Source organism: Nuphar pumila, chromosome 6 (genome assembly GCF_984573655.1).
Source record: "Nuphar pumila chromosome 6, dmNupPumi1.hap1.1, whole genome shotgun sequence".
NCBI classification, from domain to species: Eukaryota; Viridiplantae; Streptophyta; class Magnoliopsida; order Nymphaeales; family Nymphaeaceae; genus Nuphar; species Nuphar pumila.
The window spans coordinates 8749165-8761646 of NC_143254.1; the positions used below are offsets into that span (position 1 = coordinate 8749165).

Below are 12482 nucleotides of genomic sequence, written 5' to 3' on the forward strand. Positions count from 1 at the left end.
TAAAAATATCCTAACAATGTCAAATATTTGTGATTTTGAACATCAAAAGAATATCAAAAATTGTAGAATTTTTAAGGAATCAAGTAAAATTACCGATAAAGTATAATCATTTTTCAAAGGCACTTGAGCACTCAAAGTGAGTATCTTCTTTTGTTTCTCATATGTTACCAAAACTGCATTCGTTGAGTTTTTTTTATCTAGCTGAATGGCGAAACTAAGAGAGTAGAAGAGATGGGGATTCAAGCTTAAAGTCTTCAAAATTGGCTTATTCTTATGGCAAGCCAAGTTGAGTTAGAAGCAATAATGAGCCCAAGTTAAACAAGCATGAGTTATAGATGGCTTGTTTGCAGAAATTTTGCATTGTTTTAGAGCTAGAAGAAATAGGATTACAAAAACATTGTTTCAGAGTTGGAATTAACAAGATTTTACACGCTAAACCCACTTTTTGTAAATCAAATCATTCAATTATATGTTTTACATATACTTTATGATGTGCTGTGGGCAAGGGGCATGCCACAGATTTTCACCATCGGAAAAGTGACTAAAAGTACAGCAGGCATAGCCAGCCCAACTAGGTCTCTAATGGGGGGGGGGGGGCACATAAGGTATACAAAATATATAAAGAAAGAAACCTATACAATAGTGAACCCAGAAAGGCACAATCTTTTGGCTCCATTGCATGAAAACAACGGAGCCACAGTAGCTAAAAACAGTGACCATAAGACCAAAAAAACCACAGCCTAATACAGTGTATAACAGCTGAAATAAACCAAACATCAGCACATACTGGCAAACACAAATCTCATTAAAAACTGAATTATCTTTGACTCTTTTTAATTGTCTCAGGGGATGAAAAGCCACACTTGAAGCAGAGGGCAAATCTTAGGAAGTTGCAATCGGCCTTGCTGCCCAAGTGTTGAAGTTCAGGCAGAAAAATTAGTGCAAATTTTATGCAATTATCCGAGGCCCTTAGTCAACGTGCCAAGGATGAGAAGGTTCATTATAGAGTAAATGCTATCAATGATACCAGTAGAAATAAAAAACAGACAACTTTTTAAGGAGCCTGAGTTGGAGGAAAAGCTCAAATGTGTTGCAGAAACCACTTCAGAACTTGAGTACTTCAATGTTTTCTCAGGCAGTGTGGGCCTGAGTCCATATACAACCTCTCCACTCACTTCTAGATGTGGTACAGGAATTGCTGCATGATGGTTTCATCTCTGAACGATGCAGACAGATAAGAGAAGTTGGATTAGTGTGGCAAAGGAGAGGAAATTTTATTGGCAGACATCCAATTCATTATAAAGCTCAGAAACATGTTTTCAAGTTTTATTTTTATGCTTTCAAAAGGCAAAATAATTTCCAGATGCAGTCGGAATTCGGAAATTTGTATGGTTTGTTTTCCCAAAAAATAAAAAACATTTTAAATGCATCTATGCATAAGAGCAGCACGTGTTGGCAATTCCATTCATGTAATTCTTGCCATTGCACGAGATAAATGCTTTCATGATTAGTGATGCATGATACTTTAAAATAGGTTTAGACTTTGTTTGGGAGCCTTCAATTGGAGTCGTTAAAGTTTTCCCAACACTCACTGCTAGTTGAGAGTGATGCATTGCAGTTTCTCCAACACCCTTTGATGTTTGGGAACCGTGCTGTTGCCAAAATGTTCGTCAATGGAGTTGACTTCAATACCACATTTCAACAAGAGAACTGCTTTTAACATCATCTCCAGTATCACACTTTGGCACCACCATATTTTGGCAAAATCATACTTTTGGTAACACAGAGAAGTGGTCTTTCCATCCCAATGCAGGGCTCACAAACAGACTTAAATTACTTATAGCCAACAATTGTGAGGAAATCACAGGGTTTATTTTCTGAAGCCAACCATAACTAATGCACGCTAATCTGTCCCACCACAAAATGAGGAATTTATGCCCGAAAGCATATACAGCCACAAATCAGAAACAAATGACCTGCAAAAGTGAACTCTTAATATGCTGACATTATGCTTAGATCACACCATGAATATTTGGACAATCAGATATTTCTTCCTAATTTCTTTCTCACAATAGCCTAAACCAGGATTGTGGCACAAGAAACCTAAACATATAGCATATAGGATCTTTGCTTATAGCCAGAAAAGGAGGTTCGGCAGAGAGAGAGAGAGAGAACCCTAAACACCTGGACTGTCTCCGACTGAGATAACACACCCAGTGTCAGAACGGTTCAGTTGGGGCTTCCATCAAGCAAATAACGGCTTACAACGGATTTTAAAGCATGTTCCAAACATAACATTTCAATGGGAGCACAACTGCAAGAATGTCTAAGATAATCACAATAACCTTCAAACTAATCAGCTTTCTAAAATGACAGCACGTAACATATATCATCCGCTGAATACTCCCACTGAGTAAATTTCTTAGGTGATATTCAAAGAAACATGTATCTCAGGAAAAATACTAAGAATATCGAGAATATTATAAAATTTTAAGAGTCCATGGAAATTCTGAGAAGAAATTTAAGAAATACTCTCGTTTTACAAGAGCAAAAAAAGGATGGTCTTTCAATTTTAATTACAAAGCCATGGAACTAATCAATGAAAATATTGTGAAATTATAACTTTAGATTTTCAAACCATGCAACAATTTGAAATATCAAGATAACCTGACTTTCAACTTCTAATCTATGTACTTCTAATCTATGAAAACAAGATAGATTAGATATAGATTGCTTTTATGATCACAAATGCCTTACAAATCAATTTTGGTCTTTGTAAACTAAAAATTGATTGGACACTATCTAAAGCCACTCGCTTCTTTGCTATTAACTGACATCTTGTGCTACAATACAACAGCCATTATCTATGAAAACTCCTTTTCTTGTTTTCAATCGCTATTATCTATAATTTCAGATCCCTACCTTCACCATATCAATGCTAGTACAACGATAAAAAAAATGCTGGGAGAGATTCAAAACTTTTATTATGACTGGAAACACCATTATAATAGATTTACATATGTTGGTGAATAGACTGACTAGAAATTTAATTGGGAGTCCCTAAATTTCCACTTTAAACCATATTCGCAGATATCGCTGATATTTTGAAAATATCGCGATATTAAAGCTGTAAAATGGAAAAATGATATTAAAGGTAAAATATTGCAATATTTTGAAATTATTGGCAATTTATATATATCGCAATAATATCACGATAATACCGCTATCGCAACCCAGCAGCAGTTACTTTTTTAGAACTGTTAGTGTAGGGGTATTTGGAGATTTTTGAAAAAAAGGGATACATATGTCGTTAACAAGTTACTTTTGGTATAAAATTTATAACTTTTTCCTTTGGGGTTTAACTTTAAGTCTTTTAAGTAGGAGTGTCAACGGGTAGGGTTTGGTTCAGACCCATGTGGAACGTCCAGATTTTCGGGTATGGTATCAGGTCCGGACCCGGGTCTAATCGAGTCCACTATAAGAAAAATCATACCCTGACCCAAATAAGAACTACATGAACCAAACCCGGACCATACCCCGTAAAACCATCTTTTTATCATTTTTACATTGAAAATTTGTGGGTCTTAATCGGAACTCGGGTCGGGTCTGGTATAAAATTTCACAAACTATACCCGGGTGCATGTATTAATTGGACCTTCAGGTCCAGATCCAGGTCTTAATTGGGTCTTCTTATTTATCACCATACCTGGAACCTATAGGGTTTGGTTAGGATAAGGTCCGGGTAAACCAGGCCTGTTGACACCCCTACTTTTAAGTAAAGGGGGTCTTTGAACCTAGACCCCACTAATCGACACTCAGGGATGTGGCAGGGAAAGAAGGAAGAGAAAGAGGAAGGGAAGGAAGAAAAGAAGGAAAGAAAGAAAGAGGAAGGGAAGGAAGGAGATGAAGAAAAGAAAGGAAAGAAAAGAGGAAAGGAAGGAAGAAGAGAAGGAAGGAAAAAAAGAGGAAAGGAAAGCGGGGCTGTCGGTGGCTGCTCTGCGACAGGAAAAGAAAGAAAAGAAGAAGGGAAAGAAGAAAAGAAAGAACACCTACAGAAATTTTCTGCATATTTAGGTTGTTTGTTATGTTGTTTATGTCATATTATGGCTCCTTTGCTTTACATATATTTTTGTTATTTTTCTTATTTTTTATTTTTTATTCTATTTTTTAAATCCCGAGATTTTTCCGAGATTTTCCTGAGATTTATTGAAAAACCTATAATATCCAGACATTATACCTCGCCAAGATATAGCCGATACAGATATTTGTGACTATGCCCTAAACCAACTTTTGTAATAACTGGAAGCAAATTAGATAACATAAACATTCTTTTGCACAGCGCTAGCAATAAATTTTATTATTATTTTTCCAAATAACCGACCTTATATGCACTACGTAACACCAATGCAAGGAACAAGACAGAGAACAATGTGTTAGACCACATTGCACCAAGTCTGTGTCCAGACTTAATAGCATAATGTAACTGCATTGATCTCATCGTACCAAAATTGAGAGGTACCGAGTGCTTTCCAGAATGATCAAAAGAGAAAAGGTAATGCAATAATCATATCTTGAGAGTGCACCAGCAATTACCGGAACCAATGTTTTGCCCCACTGCTGCTTGAATGTGTGGATTCTCTATTTTTCCTTGCCATGTAAATGGAATTAGAAAGAAAGAAAATGGAACACCTTAAGCATGTCAACTTATAACTTTGGCCACCACCCCAGCACCAACTGTCCTTCCCCCTTCTCTTAAGGCAAATCTTTGTCCTGACATAACCATCAAAAATTGCAAGGCTTCATTTGTCAAGAAACACAAGCAACAAAATATGAGATTCCCTTTTATAAGAACAATACAAGAATACTGAAAGAATGAAATGAAAAAAAAATTCTAAACAGATGCATAATTTTAAATGAAAAAAGTAAAGGAACAAAAAAGTGAAATCCTTGACTATATGGATAGAGAAATACAATCTTCGAACAAGGTATGAACAATCTGGGAAAAAAAAAGATGGATGGAAGCAATGCATAAATTTAAAAATTCTTAAAAAGGAGGCAAGTTACTTTTTTCTTCCTTTTTTATAAAAACCAAACATCATGTAACCAGATTAATTTTTACCAAAATGAGATTGGCCTATGGACAAGAGGAAGTTCAATCAAGTCCCACTTAATTCAACACGTGAGCACACCGTATTCCACAGGCAGCAGCAGAAAGTATTCCATTTCCCCACCATCTCCCTAGGATTGCTTCAACCTTAAGTGCTCACGTAGTAAGGATGAGGTCTTGACCTCAATAAAGGTGATCCTTTATTATTACAAATTATAGCACAGAATTAGAGAAAATGCCCTAATCTCCTAAAATAAGTTCCGTAACAAGGAAATCCTTCGCAAAGAAAATAACCAAGCTTACACAGCAATGACCCCTACTGTGTATGCGTACTTGAACCTTAAATAGTTCCATTGGAAAATTTATATTTCGCCAAAGCTTCAGCAGCAAACCAATCAAGCTTCAAGAATTTTGAATCAGCTGTCAAATTTTGGACAAATAACAAAGCTTTTTAACAATGTTTCTAAATATGGAGGCAGAATTTGAGGCATTGGACCCAACTTCTGACAATGTCTCTCAGCAATGTTGACTGACAACTGTAAACTGATGAATGAAGCTTCACTCTGGTATTAGATGAAGAATTATTTCCCTCTCTTCACTCTCAATTTTCTTGCTTTCTTCCCGTAAGAACACTTTACATTTTGTTTTTGTTTTTTTTAATATCTCCACTATGCACAAGAAATCCTCTCTTCTTTATGGTATCAAAGCTGTGTTCAAGATTCTCAAACCACATCATATCTCGTCTACGGAGCATACTCATTTTATCTTCTTGAAGTCTCTTGAACCGTGCAGTTCTCTATAACATGCCCTTTGACACATTTCAGTCTAATTTCCTCTTCCACCTATCTTACAAATTGTTTTAAAGAACCTACTCTAGATCAGTTTTTCATTATTTTCTACGTACTTCCTCTTTATTTATCTGTATACCACATCAACATCATTGTATCCGTCGGCATAACATCATATATCTACTACTCATACAAGTCCAAAAAAAAAATATGAAATAAGTTTTCCTTTCTTTTCTATATATATATATATATATATATATATTGGGAATCAGTTTTTGAATTGTCTGATTACAACACATAGGCAGGATCTTATAAGGTTTCAAAAATTGATGGTCTACAACATGCGATACTTTCCTGGTTCATAAAATCATGTTTTTTCGTCGAAAAAACATGATCCAAAAGCTGGGTTTCCACTATTTTAAATAGGCTGAATCCATCCATGAAGTCAGATTGGATCAAAACAACTTGTGCATGAGAGATCCAGAGGCATTTGTACGTAATGGCACCATTACCAAATGTTACCTCACATATATATATATAGAGAGAGAGACGGAGAAAGAGAGATTAGTGTAAGTTCCAGACCAAGGTTGTCAGACTAGGAAGGGAAAGCGAGAAACGATACAAGAAGCAGAAGCGATGCATTTTAAAATGTATAGGAAGCGGAAAGCAAGGAATAAAAAAAAAGCAATATGAGAATTGAATGAAAATCGACATGGAACGCAAATAAAAGTGACTATTCTTAAATTTTATAATTTTTAGTGCAAGAATTAAATTTTTAACAAAATCTGAAAATGATGATTGCCAATTTAGAGAAAGCACATTGAGTGAGAAGCGTGAGAGGAAACAAATAAAAAAACATGAAAAGTAGAGTGAGAAAACATATAAGAATAGATGAAATGTGTGAAAAGCATAAGAGAAGCATGAGAGAATCGAGATTCCTATCAAGTTTCGAAAGCGAGTATCGCACTTCCGAAGCGAGCTTCTCACCTATCTAAGAAGCTTCCAGTAACTCTGTTCCAGACCATCCCAGACCCCTTTAAAAAAGGTACTTGCATGTGTTTAATGATTAATTCAAACCTGAAGATGTGTTTATCATTGCTTATTCACTAAGAACCATGCTTTGGATCAAACAACTTGACAAGATTTCTTGATTTTTAGTTAATCAAGTTCTTGGTGTAATATGAATAGTTGATTTTTTTTGTTCAGCCAAAAATACATCTAAATATGGAAAATGTTTAAACCAATACACGTTTTCTACTAAATAAAGCATAGAGATTACATCAATTTATTTAGATTAAATAAAAAACACATGTAAATATGTGTTTTAAAGGGGTCTGGGACGATCTGCAAGATAAATGGCCTGGAACTTTCACATTAGTCTCTCTCTCTCTCTCTCTCTCTCTCTCTCTCTCTCTCTCTCTCTCTATATATATATATATATATATTTTTTTTTTTTTTTTGGGCATTGATTTTTGAAGCCCTTCAAAAGCCTACTTATGTGTCGTAATTTGACGATCCAAAAGTTGATTCCTACTAAACAAACCACATAGATCACATCATTAAGGTTAGACTTTTAAAAAAAAGAAAAAAAAAAGATCAGCTGACTGCACCGTGTGGATATATTTGAAGGGCTTCAAAAAATCAATAACCACAACTTTTATATTTTGAAGATAAAAAAATTTATGTTCTTTTCCATTGAAAACACACAACCCAATAATTGTTTCCTAGCAAATGGACCATGTTGAACACATTTGTGGGGTCTGATTTGCAAAACATGTCATGGAATCTACTTTACATAGGTATAGGTGCATGTACCAGGTACAATGTGCCACAGTTATCGGAAGCGCCTGGATGCTTAGAGTTCACTTCCAAAGCGCAAAGAGCAGCACTTCCCTGAATGGAGGAGAAGTGCCATGAAACTTGTTCCCCTTTAATGGGAAGCGCACTTCCCCCTCACTTCTCAACTCAATTCTCTTTTGCTTCCCTCGTTTCCCCATCACTTCCGCCTCACTTTTTATGTCTTTCATATTTTTTGAGGGAAAACGTCTTTCATATTAATATATACTATTAATATTATAACAAATTTGTATGTTTTTAAATCGCTTCTTACTTGTCTTTATGGCGTTTCTTATTCACTTCCATGTCATTTTCTATTTACTTCCTACACGTTTCCTTTTTCGATTCCCATATGCTTCTACAATCATTTCACAATTGTATCCCACTTCATGCTTCCTACTATTTTTAAACACACACTCCCCCGCTTCCCCTTCACGCATCACTTCCTTTGTCCATTTCGTAATCTGGTAACCATGTGATGTACAACATGAGGATTTCTAAAATGATGGGTACAGGGGTGCAGCTACACACACACACAAAAGATACTACAATATAGAATATGCTCTATGTATGAAGCTCTAGATAGTCAATTATGAAAGTCTAAAATATGACAAAGATACATAATGAACTAATAATTAATAATCGAAAAGTATATAGTTAACAATAGACTGAAAAGTATATAGTTAACAATGGACATGTTTGATCCTTAGTATTGACCATATTGACTGGCTGAGTCACGTTTCAAACCAGTTGAATCATACACCCCCAAGTGCCCAAGTACTAATGCAGGTACTCAGGTATGACATGGGTGTGGGAGGCTGGCAGAAGCACCCATATTAAAAAATTAGCACCTATGGACATTAGGAGGAACCAATTACTCTAAACGTGCGCACACACTCACACAGAAGGGGAAATATTAGCACTTTCATAAACATTGAACTAAAATAATTAAATACCACATAAAAAAATTGGCAATTGTGGAGAGCAACAGATCCCCATCACCCTACTTTTTTCTTTTTTTTATTTAACCACTGAAAACCAGGTCATATTTCAGCCATCATATGAAAAAACACGTAACAGCTCAAAATAAATGAGTTACAAGGCGATGGGAGACTTTTCTAGTAGATTAGTTACTGATATACCTGGTTCAAGCGGAACAGGTGATATAAGCTCAAAAGTTGCTGTTACATTATCCCCAGGCATCACCATCTTTACATTTTCAGGCAATTCCACCTTCCCAGTAACATCTGCAGTCCTCAAGTAGAATTGTGGCCTATAGTTTGAAAAGAAAGCAGTATGACGACCACCTTCATCCTTTGTGAGAACATAAATCTCTGCCTCAAATTTCTTGTATGTCTTCACAGCACCAGGCTTGGAAACAACCTGGAAAATGTGGAAACCATTAAAAGCAGTTAAACCACTGAAGCAACTTATGGAAAATTGCTTCAATGGCCTGACACATGGACTTGGGATAGCTACATCATAAACTCCTATGTACAGCATACACTTGAGAAACCCAGACAACTCAGCCAGTAACATGAATAAATCACCCAAGAAAGAACAGATTGGGTCCATGGAGTAAAGTTACCGGGTCCTGTACTTTGAGCAGCAAACCGCAACGATAAGTGAATGCTTTTCAGTTCAAATGATCCTAACCTGTCAGATGGCTACAGCTGCAGATATGGTGACGGCCATTTTTAAGGAGTTCTCCATTATGAGTAGTACAGAAAGGACACGGCACAAGAGTACAAATGGAGTATTCGCGTGACAGAGATCTTAAACATAATGAAAAGAGTTGAAAATGGAAATTTATCAAATATGAAATTATTGGGAGATTTTCCGGATTCCATTATCTCGGATTTAAATATCAGCAAAAATAAATAAATTTAAAAATTAAAAAATTCTAAAAGGGAATAAAACTGCCCCCGTGGGTTGAGCACACCTGGCTAGCAGGGGGTGTGTGAAGATGCTCGAGATGAAGGATATTGAATCAAATCCCATTGCTTCTAGGATGTACCCCATGTTAAAATGTATATAAATATAATATGTATATATACAATATATATATAAATGTATCTATATGTATACATACTTAAGTATGCATACATATTTATATATGTATATATCTATGTCACATGGGTGCGGGTGCGACACGGGTGCGGCACAATTTTAAAATTTTTGGACACGGGGACTCGGCAAAAATATATATATATATATATATATATATATATATATAATTTTATTTTGTTTTTAAAATGCCACAGCACAGTCTGTGCAGTGTGCACAGTCACAGTGCTGTGACTGCAGCACTGTCACAGTTTTTATATATATATTTTTAAATAAAAAATAAAAAAAATGGTTTTTTAGGGACATTTTTGGACTCGGTCAAAGTTGACCAAGTCCAAAATGTGGACGGACTCGGCCTGGACTCGTTGACCGAGTCCGACTCGGTGTTGACCGAGTCCGGGCCGAGTCCGAAGCCGCACCCGAGTCCGCACCCGTGTCGGGGCGTGTCGACTCGGGTGCGGCACCTCCTTAGCCGAGTCCGTGTGACATAGGTATATATGTATATATACATATACATATATTATATATGTATATATTGTAACTTGTAACTATTTTTCTCTTTTTTCTTTCTTCTTTTTCTTTATTAGTTAGGTTCTTTCTAGACTAGTCAACATAGAGTTGACTAGTCAAATAGAATTGGTGTTAAATTGTACATATATAGGTGTATAATATGGTTGTATATGCATATAATACTCACTAGAGGTACTCCTTTTGTGGGTTTCTGTGAGTGTGTCCATAGTGACACTTTTGTGCTTGTCCATTTGATTTATTGGTGGACATTTTGGTTGTATTTTCTTACACCCCATCACTATCATTGGTCAGTCCATGTAAGGCATGGGGGTTGGTAGACTGTCCGGGGTTTACTACATAGGGAGGTGAGCCCATTAAGTGACTTGTGTCCCTAGGAAGGTTCCTCTTCATAAAACAAAAGGGAATATATTTATAAAAATATGTAAAATTTCAAATAAAAACTTTCAAAAGGGAATAAAATTATAAAAATGTGAAATTTCAAATAAAAATCTTTCCCTCAGACTTTGCTGATAAAATGCATAAATCACAATGTATTCTTAAACCCAAAAAAATTGCAATACTATGAAAAACCCTTGATCTTATTCGAAGCTTTTAATGTTTAACTTATCCCTTTTTGTGATACTATGGAAAACATCAAGATAATTCCCTGTGATCCTAACCCAACATAGCGGGCTCATTAGGCATAAGTCATTCATGACCCAAAACCAAGTAAACCCATTTCACTATGCATGGACCCTTTCAATCAATGGAAAACGAGTCAATAGATTATTTTGAAATAAAGATTTTCATTATATCAAGTACAAGCAGAACTAAGTCAATCACCTGACCGCGTTGCACATCACCACGTTTTAAACCACGCAGAAGAAGACCCACATTGTCTCCAGCCTAAAAAGACCAGGTTAACTCATTAATTTATAGCAGCCAGCTAAATCAAAGGAATTCTAGAACAATGGGGAAAAGATTTACTTGTCCATGATCCAGTATCTTCTTGAACATCTCCACACCAGTAACAGTAGTCTTCAGGGGACCACTCTGGGAAAAAAAACAGAAATTGATAACTCATTCTCTTAGTACTAGAAAATACAGATGAAAAGAGAACTCTGACAAATAGCCAGGACTCTAAGTCCAATGTGAACTTCAGCGACCCAGTTCTGCAATGCATCAGTTACAACCATGCATAACTGGCCACAAAATTCGTATATATAAGTTTAACATGACCAACTGGGCCTCACAAGGTATCATGAACAGGAGAATTAAATCAACATTATCCCACATATTGATACTCCACCTGAATCAACCCTAAAATCTCAACATCCTCTCCAACCTTAATAGTTCCTTGCTCAACACGACCAGTCACAACTGTTCCACGACCCTGTACATAAAGAGTAAATAAGATAGAAAACATTTAACCATGCAGATATGGTGCAAGAAAAGTAGCAATGCTCTCAGCAGTTTCACCGACACTCAACAATAATGAGTTATTATCACATTAGAAAGACAACTTTATCAATTAAACCACACTAAGTGAGAAAAAAACAAATAAAAGAGAATCATTATGTTTTCTTCTTATCTCTGAAAACATAAATCCGCCCATGATTGAGGTCTTACTGCAATGTTACAACAGAAGCTCCATATGAGAAGGATTGAACTAGCTAATAACAACTCATAACAACTCAAAAGTGTGAAAAGTTGTTTAATATAATAATGTGCTAAGAGAAGCCCATGAGAGCTCCACTCATCTGGTAGGGGAAACTCATGAACGTCACCAAATTGCTATATAGTCAAAGTAGGCAACTAGGGGGCTAATCGCCCTAGGGATCGGGTCAGCACGTGCCTAGTCCAGGGCAGTTAGATTCTCTAGACTATAGTCCAACTAATCTCTGCCTAATCATAGACTTGACCCTTTTCTTTGATCATCTATATATATACACGTTTTTTCAGATACATGCTAAGCTACTTAGACACTAACACGCTTGCCGGTGTTGGACATGTGTATGAAGAGTTAGACACAACAGGTTTTGAAAAACAAGACATCAGTCGGTTTGGACATCCACTTAGGCTCTGTTTGGGAATTGTTGTTGAAAAAGGCGATTAGAGCGGCAACGGAATCAACCAATTTGGCAACATCCTCGCAAGGATGTTTTTGAAATCTG

At 36.1% G+C, this 12482-nt stretch overlaps 1 protein-coding gene across 2 annotated transcripts in view; it reads right to left on the reverse strand.

Annotated features, from left to right (window-relative positions):
* Nucleotides 1–790: 790 nt before the first annotated feature.
* Nucleotides 791–12482, reverse strand: part of LOC149833840 (elongation factor Tu, mitochondrial-like) — a 45407-nt gene continuing 33715 nt past the window's right edge. Inside the window, exons 8-13 of one of the 2 annotated variants that reach the window (XR_016432717.1) lie at nt 11618–11701; nt 11296–11361; nt 11152–11214; nt 8874–9114; nt 4594–4770; nt 791–1217 (exon numbers count right to left, since the gene is read on the reverse strand). Coding sequence is in view for 1 of the 2 variants with exons in the window: in XM_090011057.1 (XP_089867183.1) it covers nt 4700–4770; nt 8874–9114; nt 11152–11214; nt 11296–11361; nt 11618–11701 (525 nt within the window). In the remaining variant the exon portion in view is untranslated. Of the gene's footprint in view, nt 1218–4589; nt 4771–8873; nt 9115–11151; nt 11215–11295; nt 11362–11617; nt 11702–12482 lie in introns of those variants that run through there. The other variant, XM_090011057.1, reaches the window with a different exon arrangement.